Genomic DNA, 24,997 nt, shown 5'->3' with positions numbered 1-24,997 from the left:
GACCTCGTGTTAGTTCCAGCCCCGACTTCTGCCAACAGCCACACGAACTGTCAGGATCTCCATGAGAGGGAAGGGACTGAATGTATGTGCAGCAGACGTCACAAAGTTGCTCAGGAGAATCTAATTTGCCTTCTTTCTAGAAGAGAGTTCTGCTCAAAAATAATAGAGTGGAACAGTGGGATATAAAGATTCCAGTAATTCACGGTGACTTCAAAGATAACACTCAGTACCCTTCTTACATGCAAAATGATGGCTTGGGGCTTTTAGTTTTGTTTGTTTCTGTTTTTCAAACTGTGGATTTATCTTACACAGTGGAAGCAAAGGAACAGAAGCTGTATGTTTTATAATACAACTTCTGCCAGAGCACGTAAGACTAAAGGATTATTTTTTTTCTTGCAGTGAATCATCGTGTGTAGGGAGGTGGGATTGGTTTATGTTTACGGTTTTTAAAATTAACCCAGCTAACCATTTGTTCCATACTCCACATAATTTGTTGCTTCTCTTTTAGCACTCCTTGAAAGACAAGCTTTGGAAATAAAAACACATCTGGCAAGTCTGAAAGACAGGACTTTAGCAAGCACTGCAGGCTAACTGGAATTCCACAGTGGGCTATTTGCTTCCTCTTTCAGAGATAAATCACAAGGAGAGGAAAAGAAAAACACAAATCACTAGTAGAAATACCTACTCAGATTAACTTGCAGTGGAAGCAAAAAGGATTTATCATGTTAGCTGTATCAACATTTAAACAGAAATATTTACCAAGAACTGGAGGATGCAAAAACACATTCCTGGTTTACCTTGTTAATTCTTTGCTCTTCCATTTCCAAACTTTCTACCATCTGCAGCTCTGATGTCTCCCAGCAAACCCACATCACCACAGCCTGGTCTGGCTGATTATTAGGTACGCTTGGTCTCCCAGCCCAGTGGAGCCAAACTACTTAGCAGAATACTTTGCTCATCTGTAAAACAGCATCCCTTTTACACAGAAATATGCTTTCTTCAAGATATTTACATGGGAAATAGCAGTATTTCGCAAGATGGGGAGAACAGTTGGCAACTTTCCACCTCCCAGCTCTTTCTTGCTTTAAGAAACTGGTGTCTGCCCATGAGGGAGAGGGGTCCTGATCTGTAAGAAGTTTGTACTAAGAGGGGTAGGAAGGTTACCACCAAAAGCAAGGTTCTTCTGCAACAAATTTCTGGCTAAAGTAGTCAGCTGTAAGAACTATTATTACAACTAATAGATGTGGTTATCCAAGCAGCCAGAAACAAACTCTCAGCACGTGGCCTGATCGCTCCTGATAACCAAGTTGCTTCATGCGAAGCTGTTCGGAAAGAGGGAAATGCTGCAATTTGGATTACACTCTTTCCAATGACATTCTGGAATATAAACCAGCTCCAGATGATCAGCCACAACACAGGCGATCAGACACTATGCTCATCAAAACACTATCTAGAGAAAAATCTGGTTACTTATTAAATCAGAGTTTATACTGATACAGAAGAAGACAGACACATATTTAGCTTTTTGCATGGATGGAAATGCATCTTGGTAAAGAAACTCCATGATGTGTCTGCGCTCAGTGTATCTCTCTGTGATATGACTCTATACTGCACAGCAGCTCACTTATTTTTTGCTGATTTACTGTGGAGCGTGAACCAACAACCAGGAAGTGTTTTGTCCAAATGCTTGCCAAAAGCCAAAACAACACAAGAAAGGGTTTTGCAGGTGAAAGTACCAAAATTTGGGCACCTGCAGGTGCAGAAGTGATTAAAAGGCATGCATAAAGGGAGGTAATTTCTAAGCAGGTGTTTGTACTTACAAAATACAAATTAAGATATATACATATTTTATGGAAGTTTCTATAAATGGAGTTATCTAGAGAGATGTCTAAATATGTACCAGGTTTAACTAATTTTAGATTAACAAGTTTGTTAATGATTTTTTAATGCAACTTTTATTTTAGAAAGTGCTAAACAGTGTTACAGAGCAGAAATGGGCAAGTACCAGAGACAAAGTGCAGGAGGACTCATTTCTTATTTTTCTATAGAGAAATTCTGCACTAATATAAATTGTCAAATCACATTATTTGACAGAATAAAAAGTGACCTTTTCAATATTATCCCAGTCTTGTTAATTCTGATGATTTTCTTTAGTTAAATTTATCCTTAGCTATTTTCATCTATGAAATCAAATTTATTTATGGAATTTTGTCTCTGTTACGCATTTATTTGGGTTTCTTATTTTGCTTTGTTGTAAATGTAATTCAAGACCGCATGAACAGTAGCCAAACATTTATGTATCTATTTGTCCTATTGCTATTTTGCTATGCATGGAATTCATGCATTGTCATTTTTCTGTAACCATCACCCTCTATATACTCTAGAACTATCTTAAATCTTAGTCTGATTTTTCTTTTTTCCACATGGGAGCCTATTACTTAGCTATTTAGTAGCACCTAGCAGATCAGAGATTCATTCTTCATGTGACAGTCATTATTTGATGTTAAAAGCCCAAAGATACTTGGTAATAAATAACTAAGGATATTTTAAGAAGCAGTAACAAACCTTAGCACAGTGCTCTCTAACAACTACGTGTCTGCATGACATATATATCCAATTTCCTCTTTTATCTGCCAATTTTCAGTCACTATCTTTTTAACCCAAACAGCAAGAAATAGCATTTAGATAGTATCTTAGATGAACTGTTTCATTGTGCTCCAATCCTTTTTTCCAGATCAAAATCCACCTAAGGTAGTTTCTCACTCCATGTCTTTTTCTTGCCACATTGGTATTTATTTATTGAATAACTTGACAGATAAGAATTAACATGTCTTTTTCTGTATGCTTGTTTGCACAATAAATTACAAATAATCCAGATATTCAGTCAAATGATAACATTTTGATTGTTTTCTTTTAAGTGTTCAAATTTTAGCCAGCAACTAATATTAACAACACACTGCCAAAAACCTTTCCAAATTGGGTGCCTTCAGAGCCCACCAGCTCTGTAGCTGCTTTCTGCCTTTGTTAAGCTGTCTCGTTCCATTTATACTCCCGATTTGAACTCTGCGGATGGGTACTCTATTTAATTACACAGTGATAGCATGCACGAGGCACTGGACACTGTCAAAATTTGAAGAAAGGCAATCTCTGAAGACACAGTTTTCTGTTTTTACTGAACGGCTATTGTTTCTCCCCTAGTTTAGTATTGTTGCTGTCACCGCATAGAGTTTTCTGCAGTTTTTCAATAGTCTCAGCCTATGCCAACTTCCTCCTTCTGGCCCTGTGTTTTCATGTTGACTTGGGTGTGAGTACTCATCTACTTCTAGTAGCCTCACTACTGCTTTTATTTGTGCCAGCGAAGAGTTTTTCCTATTTCAGCTCCTAGCCTTCCTCCCTGACAAACATACATACAGTCTTAAAAGAAAGAAAGGAAAAATGTTGAGAGAAGAGGCAATGTTTTACTCCTCAAATGAATCCTAGAAGACAAAGATCAGGAAAAATGCCTAGTTAGTCACTGCAGGAAGAAAAAAAAGCTGCACAAGCTCTTCTCTGACCCTTTTTCTCATTAGTACTCCAGGAATTCACCTTGTTCAATGTGGCATGTCTTCCCAATTAGAGATCAGGCCTTCAAAAAGGATACCAAAGTGGTAGGATACTGTGGGAAGGTGGGATTATTCTTATGACCTTCTCAACTGCTGCAGCCACTGGGTTGAGCACATCCATAAAGCAGCTGCAAAATTTTCCATCTTCTCCTGTAGTTGATAACAAGAGCTGGGCATCTCTAGCTTAATAGATAAGTTTTCTGGTAGATTTGAGGATCACAGTATAATCAGGACAGGGGATTTTTCTCAGTATTGGGGTGGGTTTTGTCCAAGGTTGTAGTTTTGGTCCAGAGTTAGTACTGATGCAAATCTAGGAGGAATTAACACAGGTCTGGCTATCTTGTCTCTCTTGTGACTTTCAAAACATTGGGGTTTGGATTCCAAACATAGTCCAGCTTTATAAACATTATTCGCCCTTTCTTTGGCTAAAAATATGCCACTTCCACTCTGAGCTTCTGTACACTGATGACCATATATATTAATCCCTGAACTATTTCAGCTAATAAGCCCAAAATCCTTAAATTGAAAATCAACTCTGAAAACATAGATTACATCAATCCAGTTCCACTGTTCCACTACTTGCAACGGTAGGACTAGGTCCACTGCAGAGAGCGCGATGAGAACCTGAGCATGAATGTGTGTTCATAACGTGAGAAGTGTTTATAAGCAAGTAATTGGTTCCTTCATAAAATGCTTCCCTCTTTGGGCTCTGATCACAGCTGCTTTTGCAGAATGTTATGAAGACAAATTTAAAAAAAAAAAACCAAAAACAAACCCAAAACACCCTCTTCATTTAAAAGGGAGATGTTCTTTCTCTGGAAAGGATGCATCCTGACGAATTATAAACCAGAACAATTTACTGAGTTAAAGGCTTCTACATATGGCCATATGAATTTTTCTTTAGCAATGCAGCAACAATCAATCCAATCTGAAAGCCAGACAGACATGTGACTGCCACTGCCCACTTTAGGTGGAAATTCTCTTTTATTAGAAACTGCAGAGCATGTGTGTGGGCAGGAGGGAGCAGGGCGAAAAGGTTTAGTTCCTGGTTGTCATTCTTTAGGCGTGATCACAATGCTGCAATCTCTGGAACGCAGCTGGACAGAAAGGATGAGGAATACCCCTGCCTCCCTTGGGGAAATCAGTCTGACGACGCCAGGAGCTGTGATTTGTCTCTCCAGGAATGTTGCCACCTGCAGCAATTAAACCTTCTCTATAACATGATTTAAACAAGAGGATATTTTTCCCCAGAAACTGCCAGATCATTGGTTCCTACAAGTACCTCTGACAGGCAAGAAAATTAATGCAATGAGGAGTCCTCAAACTGGGGTACTGTGGCTGTCCTGAAAGCAGGTGAGGGATGCTGTTTACAGCTTGACAAAATTAAGTGAGCCTGACAACTCCATCATCAGTTCCCCAAACATATCCATCAACTAGTGTTAAAGGAGCTGAAACTGTCTAATCTCTGTGCTATCACCCACCATCATTGCCTTTGTTGGACAGGAAACTAAGTGCATGTGTAAAACCACAGCTGGATGCATTTTGTCATTCCACATACCATCAGCAGACTTCTCAACAAACTCCAGTGGCTCCTCTTGCATATCAGAAGAGAACCACTATATAGCCACGGATAATTTTTTCAAGTAATTTTTAAAGCTTTTTAAAGTTTCTTTAGGATCTCCCTCAAAACAAAACCCTTATGTCAACAGAAACTCCTGCTTAGATGTGTTTCACCTGTTCTTTTTTTATGTATGCGGATGATCAAAGAATAACAGCTTTCACCGTTAAAAAAAAAGTTACACAGACCTCATTTCACACACAAAAGGTCAGATAAGGCAACATGCTCTATGTCAAAAACACACTGGAGGGATATGTACCCCTTGAGCACACTGAGTATTTTAGGAATGTATTGTCCGTCTTTTCAGGACACCCTGCAAAGTGCCTTTGCAAAGATCTTACCTGTTCCGTGATGAAGGAGCTTGAAAAAGTGACAGCTGACCAAAAGAAGATCCCGCAGCTGAGAATGATCTTTCTGTTGAAACGGTCACCAAGGTAACCAAAGATAGGTGCCGCAACCATGAAACTGCAGATGAAAACTGCAAAGGAGAGAAAAAGGAAAGAAACGTTTAATAAACATCAGGCCAAGAACATGAAAACTAATTTTCCGCAAGCCAAATCCTCTAGAGAGCAGTTCCATTTAATTAGACATTCTGCAGCCCTGACTTAGAAAGTTGCGCAGTCTGATAGGCTTTCAGAAGTCAGTGTTTCCTTAATCAAACAGATTTTTCATTCCCAGAGAACCTTCAGACCAGTGAACTCATATTACATTTGAAAGCACCAGCCCCTCACAGCCCGCTGTGAGCTCAGCGTCCGGGGATGGGCAAAACCAGGCCAGAATAAATTCAGAGCTTCTGCCGGAATGTCACTGAGAAGGTGGAGGCTGGAAGGAATTTCAAGCAAACAGAAAGCAAGCCAAGGGCTCCTTGTTGGCTCTTGCAGCAGAGACCAGAGAGAAACAGGCCACAGAAACTGAAGTTCTTTCATCCTTCCTAGCAGTGTTTTAAGGCAACCGTGAAACAGTGAGGAAATAGTTATCACTACTATCGTCTTTCTGGCACCAGCCTTGTAGTTGGACCGAAAACTCCTGTCTCCTCATTAGATCCTTTCACCAGCACTGAACTCATATTTAAACCCATCGCTGAGCAACAGCTTCACTAAAATAGTTTTAACCTACAAAGCCCTAACAGGCCAGGAACATTGTCATCTGAAAGACTATGAGTTCACCTTTCCCCTTTGCTTCCCCCTCAAAAAACCCCAAAGCATTAACCCGAGACCTTCTGTCATGTAGAAATAAGGGTCTTGATAGAATAACCTCTGCAAAATCTCCTCAACTTCAGAGCTCCCTGCTCCAGCCCAGCTCAAAGCAATCTGGCCAGTGACACCACTGAAAACACCTGAAATGAGGCACTCACACCGTATTCCCAATTGACTTGGAACTTGGCAAAAATACCAAGTTTTAAACTGATTTTTTTTTAACCTGGCTTTTGTCTGTCCACATTTGAGATTGGGATGAGAGGAACTACATCGATTTTACTGCCAAGTAGTGTGAACTTTTTGACTTCCACTGACTATCTTGGGTTCAGCAAACCCAGAAGGATTTTGGTGGGACAGCAGAATACCTGGAGATCTCTCTTTAGTCACAGAGTTATGACTCTCATTAATTGTCAGGTAGTTCTTGAAGTCATGGTGGGCTTTTGACATTGTCTAACCCTAGCCATGTACTTTTAATTGTATAAAAGGGAGTGAGAGGAAGAGGCAAGAGGAGAGGACACACACTCCTTTGGTTGGAATGCGTGCATAAAATTAAAGTGGTTAAGACCCAAATTATGAATTTTTCATGGATGATGATATGCGATAGCTCAAAACTGCAGAATACTGAACAATGAAATTATCTAAATGTCTCTTTTTTACTATAGTAAGATGTCAAAGCTGCTTTATAAATAATACACATATTCATTTGCATCTCTATTTTGTGCGCTATACGATTGTGTGTATGTCAATTTTGCACTGTGGTATTTGATAGGAATTACAGATTTAATCTTTTTTACTTTTAGAGTAAAACAAATGGAGATAATGCAGACATTTTAAGACCTGAAAAGAAGCACATGCAACATCCTAACACACATACAGCCCAAGAGCTCTGACGTTCTGCCCACCCTGGTTCCCTGCTTAGTCGCAGGACAGGGACTGGCTGGGTAAATGCTCTCCTTCCTACCCAGGGACATTTTATTGTGCTCACCCACCCCTGCAGCACAGTCCAGCTCCCTGAGCTGCACATCCCTGAAACCCCTGATCTCCAGTGAACTTGGCTCTAATAGACCAGAAGGGGCTTAACAAATCTCTACTCCGCAAGGGTACATCTGCACTGGCCCCAGTCCAACAAGGCACTTAAGCACATGCTTATATTAACCACTTTGGAATCATCAATTCCACGATTAAGTGCTTTCCTGAATTAACACCGAAGTGCTCGGCACCTTGCAAAGCTGGTGCGGCGACCTGGCACGAAGGATATGTGGCTGTTTATTGGGAATGGGAAGCAGAAAATGCCTCTGACTCGTACAGAGCAGTGTGCCCATTACAGTTTGACCTTACCCTTAGAAGGACGTTGAAATTCATTCATCTCAGAATCAGATATTCTGCCATTTTTATAATGTAAAAAAGACATGAAGCTAAAAAAACTTCTAACGGAAAATTAGAAACATCCAAGTCAGCATCCCACCATTTCAAATATTGAATAACCTGATTAATTCAAGTTTGAGACATGGAGAGTATGATCCAAAATTCACATTAATCAGTGGGCTTATTAGCTTCAATGACCTCTGGATCATAAATGCAAAGTCTAATTCTGGAATTTGGGCAAAAGCAGACAAAAAAGCACAAACCTCCTCTTTGCAATAAAACAAACCAAAAAAAGATCGTCCAATGCCTTTTGAACAACATACATCCTGCTGTTACTGAAATCCCTTCAGAGAATTTATTTTTGGAAGGTTCTGAACTGAGCTGTGAGCTTTGTCACTGGTAAGCAGCTGACTTGACAGCTCCACAAGGTGTAAAACGGAAGGACAACAGAACCTAATAAATAATAGGTAATGGAACACAGCTGTCATAATAATAAATGCAATTTATATCAGAGTATTTATGACCCAAATATAAATCAGAGCATTGATTGACTCAAATACATGCAGAATATGATGGCTGCATGGCCTGACAAAAGGATCTGCCTGTTACAGGCATTTCCTATGAATCAATTTTTGCAATTACTCCCGCAAATGACAGACGAGACTCCTGAACAACAGCCTGGTTTGGCAGGATAGAGGTGAATGAATCTGGGTCACATTACCAGGTGGGATGGAAACCTGAGTTACTCTAGACCAGGAGCTGAGGTTCTGCGACAACTAAACACCATGAAGATCTTATCTGGAAGACAGAAAACTGCCGGCACATTCAGTTGGAGAGAGCAGCAGCAGAAACGTGATTAATTTGTCAAGAAAGACGGCCACAGCATAAGGCAGAGGGATACATTCCAGTAAGGGACCTGCACTTGTGCCAGCCTCTTCCTATCCGGCTCCTGTCCCCTCTTCCACAGCATTTTCTGCTCCTTGCACTCACCCACTCCCCAATTAATATCCAAGCGACACCACAGCAGCTGCAGCTTCGGCTCAACCCACTGCCACAAATCTTTTATATTAGGAGAGAGCTGTGACAGAGGCTGGCATTTCATTTGCCTCTTCCCATTTACACTTAAGGCCATCTCAAGAATATTACCAACTCTTGAAGTACAGTGCAAGCCAGGGCAGAGTTAGAAATCCATTGGGATTTGAGATGAGCTACTGAAAAGGTAGCAATCACGTTCGTAGCAGCTGTGGGCAGGTATAGCTATGTCAGTCGCCATTATGCATGCCATACAGCTAATTTCTCTTGGTAAGTGATCTCCAACAGTGCCAGCAGAAGTGGCTCAGTCCCAGCACTGGGTGGAGCCGAGATACATTTCCGCAGGAGCAAATTACCATGTGAGCAAAGGATGAATAAACAGACACATAATGAATGCCATCCCAGGAGGGAGGTTCTTTTAAGTACAGGTATTTTCAAAAGGACATCGCATTTGTCTTTATACCTCCCTTTGTGGCTTAGCTGCTGAAATGCCGACTGCGGTGAGAATGCAGGAAGAGTGTAATTGCCCAGACAGGATGGCCTGGTGTCTATTTCTGCCTCTGAATGCCTGTCCCACCCTGTACAGGTGCACAAGCACCTTTGCAGCCAGCACTGCCCAGCTTTTTCTGTGCATGGCTGGAATTACAAAAATGTGTAGCACAAAACAAATACAAAAATCTTACCCTTCCCTCCCTCTCCTCCGCCCAAACACCCACCAGAGAAGGAAAGCATCCTCCCCAGCCTCCACTGTCTGCCTCACGTACTGTAGCTTCAGTCATCTGCCAGGGATTGTGGCCAGGGAGCTGCCGTTCAGCCCACACTTTCCCCTCTCAAGAGCTGTCTGTGTGCCCAGTGGAAAAGCACCCCCAGAGAGTGGAAGCAAAGGAGATGAGGGGAGAGGGAGAAACTGCAGACTTTACATTTAACAGTCACAAAAAGCTCCTGCCTACTGGAACTAGACTTCATTGCTTTTATTTTCCTCTTCTTTCCCTCCAAACAAGAATGTACCAGCTTGACTCTACAACTGTTCCCTGAGATGGCTTGGACCCATCAGCATCCCACCCCTTGATTTCAAAGACACCGTTGCCTCTCACTTGCTCTTTTCTTACAGGGACCGATCAACTCTTTGTGTCTCAGAGAGGGGCTTCTCCTGCCAGCGGGTCACCCACGTAGTATAACCAAGAAGGAAGAGAGGCATTGACACAGAGGCACACGCAGAGGCTGTGTCTCCTTAGTTACTGGAAGGTTAAGAGAATCACAGGCACCTCCAAGAAAAGATCCCTTCTTTCAGTTTTGACTTCAAGCACACAGGGTTTATTTTTTCCTATTGGGAATAATGCTAGAAAGGTTCAGCTTCAGGTAAAAATAGCTCTCTATACACAGGGGTGCTCGACAAGAAAAAACTAGTGGCTATCTTTGAACTCTGAGTCAGCATGAAACCGTATATACACGTCTAATTGAGTGCTGACAATGTGCTTGGCTCTGTGGAAGGCAAACCCAGAGAGCCTCTGCCTCAAGGGACTTGCAATCCACTTAGACACAGCAAAGAACTATGTGCTGTGAGGTTGTTAATATTTTCCCAACAACAAATTTCCAAACAATGAGAACACCTAAACACCCAGCTTGCTCTGGATGGGATAATTTATGGGTGCGTATAAGCACAATCCTGCTCTTTCTGCATGAGACACTGCCCTGCTGGGATTTGTTCGAGCCACTTCTACTCTAGGGATTTTTGGTCGTGACTGCACGTGTTTCTCAAGGTGCTTATGGATCAGCTGCCATCTACCTGCAATGATGAATAAAGACTCTCCCAACAGCCCAACCAGCCCCTCTGTTTCAAAGACTTGTTTTTGCAATGCTTCTTTTTTTTAATTTTCATCTTCATTATAGTTTTATGCTATAATACTACTACTCAGCACATACACAGCACATTTAATCACAGTGAGGCTTGGGACAATTTAGAAAGGAAGTTAAACATCATTAATTTCTACTTCAGGGCTAAGGAAATTAAGACACAGGAAAGTAACCTGGCCCAGGATGAAATACAGAAATCTTGAACCCATACAGGTCTTCCAGCTTCAGCAGTGGCCTGTTGACAGGACGTTATCTATGCTGAAGGTATTTTTGAAGGTCTACAATCACAATTAAAAGCATTTTTTTTTTTTCACAGTACCGTATAAGCCAAGCAAGAACAATGATCTTTTCATGCTACTTAACCATTGAACCTGATCGTTCAGTCACAACATGGTGATGTGATCATATCTGACTATGGGGCAATCCAAGGCCCTGGGAACTCTCAGCAATATGATCTAAAACATTCATCCTTTGATGGAGATGAATTCTTGCAATACAATTGCTTGTACAAAATATCACCCTTCAAATCATCATTGTCACCACAAATTCTACTGTAGGTACACTGTTACATCACTCTCTGCGTGGACTTTGTTTTATTTCATTGCTAATTCAACAGCCAACAGATGGATCATGTTACTGTGTTTCGCCAAGTGCAAAACACAAGATCTCTGGGTTCCAGACTATCATGTAGACTAGAAGTTTCTGACAAGTGTAAGGAGCTTTGAAACCCACCATCAGTTCCATATGTCATGCGAAGCTGTCATATAGTGACAGCATCGAACACAGGAGCATTAAAAAAGAAAAAAAAAAAAAGACTGGAGAACACACAAAATTAACTGGAGTTAAGTATACAAATGTTTGGTTTGGACGTGGCCTGAAATACTCTCCCAGAACAGACTACAGCACAAGATGAAATAGAGAATTTCATAAATGCCTCATTCTTGTGTGCTTGTGTCCTCAGCAAATTAATGAGGAGAAAAGCAGTGCTTTAAAAGGTGTGGACCTAATTACTCACACTTCGCATTTCTCTAGTATCTCTCTGTTTGGCAGGACACTAGATTGCGTTTCCCTCACTGCAGATGCCACTCATCAGTATTCAAGCTCCAATCTTGTCTTTTCTGTAGGGAGCATGTTGCACCATGAGGTGCCAGTTTCTTCCTTAGAGCAAACTGATGCCAAATATAAACAATATGTTTAGGATGACTACATACACACACAGCTGACATACACATTTACATTGAGAAGAAGGCTGCTGTATGATACCACTTGATTTCATTTGCTGTGACAGGGTCAGCACCCGGTTACGAAAACATGCTTATGAAGACAGACAAGGCCTGAACACAGCTTTCCTGGCAAGTTCATGATTGACTCAACGATACACAAGATGCAGCCTGGGAAAAATTCAGTACTGACAATTCCACCCCTTTTCCTCATTGCAGAAACAAGATTCATCCAAGAGTTAGCCCTTGCATTCCCAGCAAAGGATATCCTGAAGGCTTGCTTTGTTCACCTTAGCCAACAAGAATAATTGCTTCAATGGGAATTGCTGGGAAATCCACTCCTTGGAAACAGAAAATCAGATAAGAATAGCCAGAAAACCAGTCTAATAACACACTAACGCCACCTGAGCTTTGAGAGAAACTGTCTTGGGTGAAGAGCAACCACTGTGGTCAAATATAAGTAACTGCTGTCAAACCTGCTGTAGTACAGTATATCATTGATCCATACAGTGGTATGTGATGTTATGGATGTGAGAGACGTTTCACTCGCTCTGTGCATTGCTGCATAGCGATGGAGAAATACTCCTCTTCAGTCCCAAATGCCGAGACAACAGCTACAAGAAATAACTCCAACACAAGTGAAGGCTAAAAAGGGAAACAACCCTTACATGTGAGCACTGGTGCCCACAGACTGGCAAAGACTAGAGTTCAATGGCCATGGCAGTTCCTTCCATGAGCAGGCTTACAGACAAAATCATTCAAATACAAATCAAACCATGAAATATTGAACTCAACAAATCCATCCGCAAGTACTGCTGCATGTGCAGTAGTGGAAGTCAAACCACAGCTATAAGATGTGAATTGCTGTCATTCTGGTCGTCTAAAGAGCCCATTTTAAGGGCTGTTCAGAGGATATAGAATAGTCTGATTGCCACCAGTGAGAGGTGATTATAACGAGTGAGCTGCCAACTGCTGACTCTGGCGCTGCAGCCGCCGGGTTGAGACAGGCATGTGCCTGCAGCCAGCAGTCTTACAGCTTGGGAATAGAAGATAGAGATCCAGAAATGATCAGGTACAATGTTCTGTAGAAAACACGAACCCTGCCATAACATATACTGCCTCCCACGTAAACTTAAAGGAAAGACTACTTTCTATAGACCTAAGCCAGTATCTCTATAAAACTGATCACTCCATGGTCCTCACTTCTATTGTTCATAACCTACCAGCAATCCCTATAGAGCAGTAAGGATGATCCTCTCACTTAGGCCTCACAAATACTGCTATAACGTTTCAACGTTTGAAATCGGGCTTGGTTTCCTGATTCAGGCAATCAGTGTTGTCAAGGCAAGGAAAAAATAGCTTTGAATTGAAAGCCAAGATCTAAAACAGCCCTCAAATTTTTCACTTTTTAGAATTAATTTCCAATATTAAGTCAATTGAAGCTGCATTTAAATAGTCAGCCATTCATATCTTGCTTATTGCTAACACAATTTAGTAGGTTATTGACAGCTATTGTTTCACAACCATTTTCCACACCCACTGAGGTCCAATTCTGCCATGCTGTACTTGAAATTTTTTTATCTAAGTGTGCAGTGGAAAAGCTAGCATTTTAGTGTGCTGTTCAGTCTCTCTGAATGTCCAGCAAATTTACTTGGAGGAGGAGCTAACTTGCTACTAGATTACATTTTGAACAGCTGTACACAGACAACATAATTAAAAAAGAAAAGAGGAAGAACCCAAACCAAACTTCTGCTTTTCACTTTGGGAATTGCAGTGATTACATTACCATTGTTTTAAAGGGATTTGGGCAACCTGAACATCAATAAACTAGTTACTGTGTTCCTAGAGATGTGCTTCATAATACAATGCTGCAGGCAGCAATTCAAAGGAACGGTTCCAGCATAGAGCTTACAGTCCGGCGCTTCCCCTCTGCCTAAACTGGTGCTCGTCTGACCCTGCCATGAGCTGATTCTCGAGTCCAGCAGCCAGCCAGCCCTGATGAACATCGTGAGCAATGAAATAAATAGTGTATTTGCTAGTTGAATGTCTTCTGTGGCTACACAGTGTGTTTGATGAGGGCATTAAAATTTACCCATGAGAACGTTTGAGGAGGAGCAGAGACCACCTCTCCCCATGAATTAAAAAACCAAAATCTTCATGTCTGGGTCAGCTCCACGATCTGGTTCATTGCATGGTGGCTGAAAAGTGGGGGCAGGAACAGGAGGCTGTGGCAGAGTTTACTTTCCATGGCAGTGCCATACAAAAGGCATACAAATTATTGCCTAAGTCAGCATTAGATTGCTGACACTTAGCAGCAGAACCCAGAAAACGAGCTTGCCTGTCAGTGTTTAAACTCCAATTTTACATTTCTTACTGTTGGGAAATGAAGGACTAAAGAAGTCAAGGCCACTTTTGGTTTATAGCCACTTCCACTTTGAGTTGTATTCCTGCAGAATGCTTTTAGTGTGGTTTGATTTAGACTCGACCGAAGTCGGTGGAAGGACTCCCACGTGGTTCAGTGGGCATTACAGCTGAGTTTTTTGTTGAGATGTAACTGCTTACGAATTCCCCGTGACAGCAGAGATCAGAACCTCTTTACCAGTAAACACTTTTTAGTACTTGTAGGTTTACTGCATCCCTGTAACATAAAAGGTTATTACTGGAAAAAGTACAGAGGGCATCAAAAAGAATTGTCGAAAGGATGAAACAGGTCCTTTTACAGTAAAACATTAAACATACTGGAAAAGAAACAATTGATGTGGGATATAGAAGAGATCTAGCACTATGAGCAGCATGGAAAGGGAAAAACTGCATTGCCTTCTCTCTTAGAATACTGACCTGGTGGCATCAAATAAGACTGGCAGCTGCAAAATTCAAATCAAAGGAGATATTTCATACACAAAACTTAACTAAACACTGGGATTTTATCACAGGAGGCTATGGGAGCTCAGACTTTATGTTATTTCAAAACAGGATTGGACAAAGTCTGGGAAGAATACTAATTTAAGGACTTTGAAAGATAAGTCCTCTGGTTCAGAAAGTCCTCAGCTATCCAGTTGACAGGGTATAGCAGGGAAGTATCATCATAATCTTGTCCCCTCTATAAGCGCTACTGATCACAACCAAAGACCAAATAATATACTCAAAGGACCTCTGGTCTGGACTGGTACAACTATTCCCATGTTATTCTGAAAAAAAATTAAAAATTAGGAAGACAAAATTGCATCTGCATAATTTCCAGCAGCTTGATTAGGTAATAGCTTATAAACATATTATTGAGTTGCAGCTAAAATTATTTCTAAAAGCTGGAACATGGTTCACAGTTACATTTCTAAAAACACAAGTGACTGTCCCTGCACATGCACGCTCACACGGTGAAGCAATGAAGTACCCAGTCAGTTAACAGAAGCTTTGTGCCCTGGTGATTTCTTCTGCATTTGACTTAACTGACTGAGAACTTTGCAGGTTCCCACTGTGGAGCAAAAGAGGACATCATCCCTTCCTGGCTGCAGGACGGCAGCCTCGCCGCTCACACGATGCATGACATGGGTCGGTCTGCTATTGTGCAATCAGTTGCAGGGCAACTTCATTAACTTAGCTAGCCAATTAGGATGGATTTGTATTCATTCTGGTCAATCCTGAATTAGACATGAGATCCCAGAGGTACAGAGATCGGTCAATAGCTTTGCGGCACTGCAACATCATGAGTGACACCACTACAAGATTGGTTTTGCCTCAACACAACTAAAATACACCTAAAACAATCTTAGCTGCTGTTACGGAAACCGCCAGTAATCACTCCTAGCACTCATGAAAGTCTGCATCTGAAAGAGCAGCAGGTTTGCTTTTCCCTTTCTGCGCAGTTTTCCAGGACATTCTGCACACGTGCTGTGGGCTTCAACCACAAACGAATCTTAGTGGGGAGGAAGGCTGCTCTCATTTGCCAGGAGGATGAAGCACCTACGCTCAGTGCTAGGGAAAAGGGTCTTAAGCATTTAAATAACCACAAACCCAAAGGATCTTTATTTTATTCTATTTTCTTCCTCTACTTGAGATTTTTCTCCTTCCATTGCGATTATGATATGAGGCACACACTACAACTGCGTTCGCAGAAACAAAGGTGAGATCTTTTGAAAAAAACTGGTCCGACTTTCCCCTGTGCCAGTACTAGGGCTTGTGTGGCCTTCTGGAGAGCAAAATCAGAGGGCTGTTGAGGACTGAAAACTAACCTTCCACCTTTTCTGGCAAGTCCCCTGACCTGTGGCACAGCAGCACAAGTGCCAGGCGGGCAGGATGAACAGGCGGCCAGAAGCCAGGTGGTTTCCGTAGGGCAGGCACAGTTGTGTGCACCTTTGCCCATAAAGCCTTTTCGAACACAGTGTGCACTTAAACACACCGAGAAATGACAGCTGAAAGCTGATAACGCAGAATAATCTAAATCCCTTGATCCCTGAAATCTGCACTGAGTACCACGAATTAGATTTAACTAGCAATGAAATACTTTAAATCTGTTATTCTCTTAATAGGATGATACATCATTTGTATCTGGTTTAAAAAGAAATAATTTTCCTTGTTTCTAATTTGAGATAGAGGGAAAAGACTGTTTTCTTCCTAAAATGAGGTTTACCATCCTTCTTTACAACTGCACCACTAATCCTGCATCCTACCTCAGCTAACATTTTAATTTCCAATAATTAACTACTGTGCAATAGGAGTTATTCTGCCTCAAAGAGAAATCAATCTCGAAACCTACTTCCTGCAGCAGTGAGAGAACAGGAGAGAGAGGAGACACTTTGAAAGTAGGGTGCATTACTAATAAATTCCTTGCTACATGTAATTTACCAACAGCAGCAGCTTCCTAAGAAAAACAATGCAATAGGAAGTGCTTCCCCTTCTCTTTAGAGTGGAATCAAGAGCTTCTCATGCCACAGTACTCACGGAAACTTGCTAAAAAAAAAAGTTCATCTCATATATTCTTATCCCAGAGCTTTTGTCAGATTTCAGGTTTGTTTGGGTTTGTTTTTAAAAGGAAATCCACAAATAAATGACTATTCTGCAGTCAGAACGCCTTCCTAACCTCTACACGGGAGCTCCTAGTTGCTGGTTGCGTTTACAAAGCGGGAGAAACCCTGCAGCGACCAAACATACATTTCATAAATACACTGTACATACAGGTAGGGGCCAGGCCAGCTAACTCAGTTACAGTTCTGTTACAGAGCGAGGGATTCGGGGAAGGCTGGTGCACAAATGCTGGGTTTGCTAGTAGTCTCAGCCAGAAAGAGACCCTCAGCCATCGCCTTCCACCAGGACCGCAGGCTCTGGGGGTTTTGGAGCTGTCGGTCCCAAGGGCTGTGCTGGTGGGAGCTGGGGAGACGCCGAGAGCGACAAGGAAAAGCTACATCAAAGCCTTGCAAAACCACACGGCTCTGCCTTGGAAACGGGGGACACGCAGCTCTTTGCTGACATTCTCCCCAGGCAGCCAGTGGGAGTGATTGATTTCTTTTTAATTATTATTACAGTTCTTTAGGGGGCTGTTGTAGCATCTATAGTGGGCTTGGTGAAACACATGCTCCCTCTTTTGAAGGGAAAATGGCCATAGTCTCATTTTAATTATGCAGTTGGCTATCAACTAACACAGCACTGACAGCCTCGTTAACAAACATTTTCTATTCTGGCCAGGACAGAGGCATGAAATGAGACTTTGCTCTCAAGCTTTTAATGTCTGTCATTGACATCCACCAAAGTTGTCCTACTGCGAGTTAAAACTGAAGACACGTCTGCAGATTGCACGTTCCAGAAATCCCTTGGGAAAGCACGTAAACACACGGCAAACGGACAGGAAACGCTTTGGGGTTAATGAGAAACCAGCAGCGCACCCCAGATCCCGCTTTGGTGTTATCACCACAGTGCAGGGGCAGAGCACCCATGTCCGGACAGGGAAGGACAGCAAATCATATTCACAACTTGCATTCGTACATGTGCAAATAAAAGCATGTCGAGGTTTGGTAGCAAACTCCTTGCACACCATTCTTCTGCAAAATTGTTACCTTTCCAAGTCAAGCCATGCATCTTCAAGAGTGCTTTTAGCAGACCAGGAAAACGGCATCTTTTAAAATCAATACAAACTCAATAACTAAGAAAATTATCAATCTGAAGGGAAAAAATGCTGACTCATCTCTCTGTATTGTAGCTAACTTCCATCACAGAGGTCAGTTCAGATCTTTCCAACTAACTTCACCCTGGTCCTACACTGCGTGCCTCTAGTTATCTGGAGGAAGGCAAATATTTGACAGATTAAACTAAATTTGAAGGGATGAAAATACATTACTTCTCATCGCGGGAACTTCAGGAGGACATCTGAAATAGCTGATTTTTATTCACTTGCTCTAAGATGCAGGCAGCACCAACAAGGGGTATTGCTCTTAAAATCCTGCCATCTGCAGCCTTATGCTAATTCACTTTTTTTAGGAATAGACATCACTGTGGAATGGGAATATGCTAAAATCCACAGAAGATATGGATATAAAAGCAGTTGTGGGTAATTGTTTTTGTTTGATGTAAATCCAACAGCCTGGGAGTCTCTTATTTTCCTTAAAGTTTTTCCTCCAACTTTCTCCCCTCCCAGGGACGTTAGTGCTTGGTATAGATAGCTTTCCATTTATTTGTGGAGGAAACACCTAAATGTCACAACACTGCCCACCAAACCCTTACTTGTAAAAAGCTGCTTGCTGGTCACAGAGGGAATTGCAGTATTTTGTCCTGCTCAATTGCATACTTTTTTCTGAGTTGCCTGTAAAATACAAGAGCATCTTGTGCAATGACAGCTCTTGCTATAGAAGCTACCACCCATTAGGGACTGGACCAAAACCACACTAAATTTACAGAGGAAATCTGTGGTGCTGACTGAATTTCAATTCAAAGCAGCAACACAGAAAGAGAGAAAAGCATCTCTCGATGGAATCTCACAGTTTCTCCTTAACAGCGGTGTCCATCTTTCTGCCTAAGGCATTGGCAGTGAATAAATAATAACAAGTCCCCTAATAAAAGATCTTTCATGTAACCTCAGGAGACCACTTCATAAGAACACGAGAACAATAGCAACAGATCAGAAAACCATGTAGTCTTGCATCCTGTCTGTGACAGCAACAGCAATCAGATCCTTCCAAGGAAAGTACACAAAACTCCAACCCAGGCAGCTGAATTACTCAGCGGCTGGCTTAAGCCCTCCCTAGAATTATAATGTGTTATCCACAGAAAGATCTGGTCTTTTAAGCTCTGGCCCTGAAAACACTCCTTGTAGCATTCATTTCCAAAAGCTAACTGTTCACTGGTCAGTTTTTGGAGTGCTTTCCAGCAAACTGACCTGTGCTGATTGTTTCTGAATTATGAGGAAACCAGAAAAAAAACCACGTGCTCTCCCTTTTCAAGACATTCATTACTTTATGTGCTTTTACATTACTCCCCTTCATTTTTAAGAACGAGCAAAATAATAATATAGATTATCTTTAAAACTACTCCGAAGGAATAATAATATAATTATATTATATAATATAATAATATATTATATAATTATATTATTATAATATAATAATATGGATTATCTTTATAACTATTCAGAAGGAAGTGAAGGGCATGCACGTGAAGACAAAATGTGAGTACACGCAGGGGCCGGGGCTGGCTGGCTGAATTGGACGAGACACGTTGGCCAAGAGTGCCGTGCGTGCAAATGCACTTGCTGTCTAGTTTCATTATGAGTCACGAATTCTCTAAAAGGCAAGGAAGGAACCATTTGTGCTCTCACTTACCCTCTGCCCTGAACTAATTCTTACTTGTTTTATTACCCCAGTCATTACGCTCGCACAGCCACAGACACCACATGTTTAGACAAAATCAATTCACCAGTAGCTGCAAGGACCAGGAAATAAAACGCTGACCCACTAACCTAGGCCAGTTACAGTACAACGTGGGTCAGGGAGGAGTCTGGATGTGCCAGATAGCAAGATCTACCTTTGGCAGAAAACAAGGCTCTGACCTCAGCAGTTATCATGCTGCCTTCTCTTGCTGATAAAGAACATCAGGTAACTCCAACTACGCTTTGCTTCGGGACTGGCATCTAAACTGCAAGAGACAATGACCAAATCCTCCGAACAAGATCCATTAGCAAGCCAGAGATGTGAGGAACATGATCCCATGACATCCAGAACAGCCTGAACTCCCACAGCTTTGAGTGTCCAGCACGCTTTGGAGGGAGTCTCATCATCATTTAAGAAGTAGTGGTCTGAGCACAGGATAGGGGTGGTAAATACCTCGCATCCAATTCTACATGATGCCCATCAGCACTTTAACAAGTCTCTGCCAGGGTACAGAGCCACAGGCTTGGCCATCTACTTTTTCAAATGCCAGCAACATTTCAATAGCCTTTTGTACCACAAAGTAAATACAAAGAAACATTGCTATCAACTGCAATTTGCAATTACATATTGACTAGTAGGACAAGAGAGCTGAAGAAAGAGCAGGCCACAAATAAACACCTACAATGACAAGCAGTCTTCATCCTACAATGAAGAGGGATCACAGAGTACGTAAGGAAGCCTCTCTCACAATTGTGAGTGGCTAGTGCTATTCGACAGAAATTATCCATTGATTCAATTTTGCTGGTAGTATTTAGAAATGCTCTTGACTCTTGCTGTTATAAATAGCAATTTAGACAAAGAGTAAGTGTTTCAGAGTGGCTGGGTGGCCTTCAAAAAGGGAGAAATTCATTTAAGGAAATTGTTGAAATACTGACATATCCCAATGTTTAATTTGCCATGGTTTGTAAAAGGAAAAGGATCATAACTACACTGGAGAATGAATCGGGTCTCTGTCTGTCTTACAGTTGTTATTTCTAAGATTATGACCCACGTGAACTTCTAACGTGTCATCCCTAACTTGCAAAAACACTTTAGTACCAAGTTGAACTGCAGCTCCAGGAGTGAGCTTTGCAACTAAACTTGCACCTGTGGATAAAAGAACGCAATCTCTGTAAAAGATCCCAGGGTTAACAGTCAATAGCCATGGTGCATGACTGGATGCTGTTTTAAATAATCGCTTGTTTTAAATTTCTTCTGCCTAGTATCTTTCCGGAAGAACGTGTACTACTGGAAAACAACGTACTGAAATGAATACTGCAATGCGCAAGGTTTGCAAATGTGATGCCTTCATGCATCATCAATTACATTAATGGAAAAAAAAGAAAGACAATATTTGGTGAATCCAGGGATTGTTGATGTATTAAAAAAAAAACCATTTCAATCAGGCCTAAATATGTAGAAAGTGAGACTGATGACTGAGCAGCGGCCCATCTAAAGTCAGTTTGTGTTCAGCACCTATTCCATTCCCTTCCCTAGACACCACACCATCATAAATGTCCCAAGATGCCAGCTGAGCTTCATGATCAGCAGTCCTGTGCAGCCAAAAACTGAACCTTGGGGAAAAACTTGTCATGGCGTTGCCAGCAGTTTGTCTGGTGATTAGACAAAAGAGTCTAGTTTCTGGACTACGAATCCATAAAGAACAAGTTCAATAAGTACAAACAAGAAAAACTAACGTGTCTTTGATATACAACACAAACATTTTCTCAGCTCAGTGTGTCATTGACTGTGTTGTCCGAGTCATTGGAAGGTATAATGTTAGCAGCTGGTAGGAATATCTCACTGGGGAGCTTTTAGTGAAAATTCAACATCCATTGTATAATATCCTGCATTATTACCTCTGTTGCCATAAAACATCCTCCGTGGAAACAAGGGCAACTTCGGACAACTTGCTTTTCAGGAAAATCTGCTCTTTTCTTTCAGTATTTTCTCTTTGTCTTGCCACCCTGTCCCCCAAATATGACATATTTTGTATCGTATTTGCTAATAACTTGCCATATTATTACATCCATGGGTTTCAAAGCAGTTAGCACGCAGCATGATTGCTTTGTTAGCCAAAAAGCTGGAAGCAGCTGAAGGCTCCAGATGGGTGAAAAGGAAATGAAACCACCTGCACCTTTCGGCTGGGTGCAGGGTGCTGTGCAGACCCACACTGCAATGGAGCATGAAGACCTCACCCCCAGCAACAGGTTAAATACGTATTTGTGGATTTAGCCTTGCTGATCTTGTGAGGAGCTGGAGGGTTGTGTTTCCAAAGCATGCAGAACTCATGTTTGACTTCACACACCCAAACCTGAATGCCCCTCGTGAACAACACACTAATGTCCTGTGTGCCCAGGACACTGGACAGCACAAGAGCCAGAGTAGAGCACTACTCTACTAGATTCCAATTATTATTGTAGCCACATCTAAAACCTCTGTCCCTTGACAGTCACTCTGCAGCCAACAAACTCCAAGTACCTTCAGCAAAACAGCCAAATTGCAAGGCTGATGTTTTGACAGCTTGTGACAGATACTAGGGAAGCTAAACACCTTTAAGAGGTAGATTTCTTTATAAGAAAGTCTCATAATTTTGTAAGAAATACAAAAAAATAACCCTGAGAGATAGGTCCTCTTTCTAGGCCCACATGACTAAGCAAAAGCAACCACATAGCTGATGACAGTTTCAGCACTGTGAGCTATATACCTTGGATTTACACATTCCAATAGTGCTCCTACTTGGAGCACATCACATGGGCAGCATCTTGATGGTGGAAGATGTCAATTTAAAAACAAAAGGGGGGGGGGGGGGAACAGGACAGGACCAAAACAGCAAAAATGATGAGACATTTTCATGTTCCTGTCCTGTAATTTTACCTTCAAGAAGATTGATAAAGGAGGTGGATTTATCTAGTCAAATACTTGCGTGGTTCTCACGATAACAACTCTTTACATCAGCCCTTCTGAACTAATATCTATTTTTAGTATCAAGTTTTTAAAGGATCTCCAACTCAATCATTAATTTTGAGCTTGCAATTTACCCTGGGAACAATTTTGCTGGTGGAATTAGTGCCACTTAACTACTTTGATTTGCAGGCACAATTACTAAGTTAAGCATTTATATATCCTAAACTACACCTGTAAAATGGAAGGCTGCCATTTAAAAACAGCCCATATGCTAAAACTGAATGCAACTCAGTTCAGTGGCACATGAATCTCTAAAGCACCCTGCACATTCCAGAGGAAGGAAAAAAAAAATCCACAACTTTTTTTGTGGCAAAGTTATTCTTTAACTCACCCCATCTTTCTTACGTGACTCATTCTGGTTACAAAGGCTCTCATGAAATAGCACCTTTCTTTGTCAGACCTTGTCAATGATTCCTCGTGCTCAAAAGGTGTGACCAAGAGCACTCAGGCACTTTTATTGTTATTTATATTGCCAAGTGGGTTGGTCAAAACCACAGGATGCTGAATATACAAACACAGAATCAACAGCTCACACCATCAATTGCTGGGGTGACCAGGACCACTCAAATCCCTGGGTGGGTAGAGGCAAGGATAAAACCAGTAACTGTGATTAAGGCAGAATTAAGAACAAAGTATTTGGAGCATATTTCAAACATCCCTGAAGGAAAACAAAACAAACCAAACCCAACACGCCAAAAAACGCCAGTCAGTCACATCCTATCCTGAAAATTTCACTTGGCCAAAACTCTTCACAAGATCAGTTTTAACAAGCGCTTCATCACAGGCTTACAGGGTAGCCTACAAACTGATGCTCTAGAGAAGAACAGGGAGAAGGCCCAGAGAGCACCTTGGCCAGTGCCATCAGCAGAACTGTAAAAAGAAACCAAAGCTCAAACTGCTTTATCTGTACTGCCTCCTAATTCACTTTCAAGTCTACCCCAGTAGTAATTTATTGTAACCAAGCATTTAAAATTAGTGTAGCTCCAAATAAGCAAATTAAAGTTATTATAACTTCTTAGTTCTTTAAGGCAACTCTTTGCAGGAAAGGTATATTACTATTAATGTTCCCAGTTCAAAACCACTGTCCCACAAGAAAATAAATTAGAGTTGCCACATCTCCAATTCAACCCATCTACAAAGAGCGAGGAGAATGATGCAGCAGGAGAATATGTAAAATAAATCGTGCTTCTGTAAACATTAGTGGATGAAAAGGTTGGAAGGAGGAAATGTTTAAAACTGTCCAAATGTTTAATTAAGAATAACCTGATGTATAACTGAGTGGGGGAATAAAAGAGGTCAGAACTGAACTTTCCATCTGAAAACATGGAACTGAAACATCCTTTCCACTGAAAAACAAAGCACTTCCCTGCTTGCAGCAGCAAAGAACACGAGAATGTGTGTGAACCCCTCCTCCTACTATTCATCCCATCAAATAAATGTTTAGTTTTCATCTGAGATTTAAAAACCTAAGCCATCCTCAGTCATTTGACTAAACTTGAAAACAACAGACAAGAGTTTTAGCAAAAAACGTATATTTGCATTTTTTGTAAGAACTAACTTTGAATTGGGGTAAGTAATGGACTGTGGTCCGCAATATTTTGCCTCCAAAACCAGGTTCCCTGAATAATTTAAGCAGAAAAATGGTCTTTGCTCTATAACCTTACATTAGCATACAGGAAAAATCCTGGAATATTTGCACATACTGGGGGTAAGGGGAGCAGACTGGGCGATTTCTTTTGAATTGGTGTAACAATACAGCATTCATGCAATTCAGACTTACTTGTGTTAATTGGAATCTAGTTCTGCAGGCTGGTTACACTACCGAATACCATGAGGAATGTTCACTTTTTAGGTAACTGGTGCCCTGGAATTCATTTTCAAAGCCAGGTATATGTGTCTACAAATGAGTCACTCCTCCTCAAGTGCGTATGGGTGTATACGTGGGAATCACTGCAGCCTGTACTGAAATGGAGTTGCTTCTGCCTGTGAAACACCACCTGTTGCAGCAGCTTATAACAGTTAAATAAAGGCTATGGTTCCCAAAATTGTGTTCCACAAGGTAACAGCAAGTTCTCTGCAGCCAGCCACACAGCAATGTTACTATTACAGTGGTCTGATGATAAATCACTATAAAAATTCAACTGTAAGGATGCAGAGTGGTCCGGGCCTCAGCCCAAAAGGTTTGAGAAGCACTGGTTTGGAGGAAAAGCCACCTGGAACTCAAGACAGAGGTTTTTTTTACTCAGAGAAG

General features: G+C 41.4%; 1 protein-coding gene across 3 annotated transcripts in view; it reads right to left on the bottom strand.

Annotated features, from left to right (window-relative positions):
• Positions 1–24,997, bottom strand: part of LOC104630112 (SPNS lysolipid transporter 2, sphingosine-1-phosphate) — a 140,734-nt gene that overhangs the window by 70,086 nt on the left and 45,651 nt on the right. For all 3 annotated transcript variants that reach the window (XR_012838366.1, XM_075771426.1, XM_075771425.1), the window contains exon 3: positions 5,562–5,698. Coding sequence is in view for 2 of the 3 variants with exons in the window: in XM_075771426.1 (XP_075627541.1) it covers positions 5,562–5,698 (137 nt within the window). In the remaining variant the exon portion in view is untranslated. The remainder of the gene's footprint in view (positions 1–5,561; positions 5,699–24,997) is intronic.

The sequence above is a fragment of the Balearica regulorum genome, chromosome 19, assembly GCF_011004875.1.
Source record: "Balearica regulorum gibbericeps isolate bBalReg1 chromosome 19, bBalReg1.pri, whole genome shotgun sequence".
NCBI lineage: Eukaryota > Metazoa > Chordata > Aves > Gruiformes > Gruidae > Balearica > Balearica regulorum.
The sequence above is the reverse complement of the archived record's forward strand: the minus strand, read 5'-3'. Positions and strand labels throughout refer to the sequence as shown.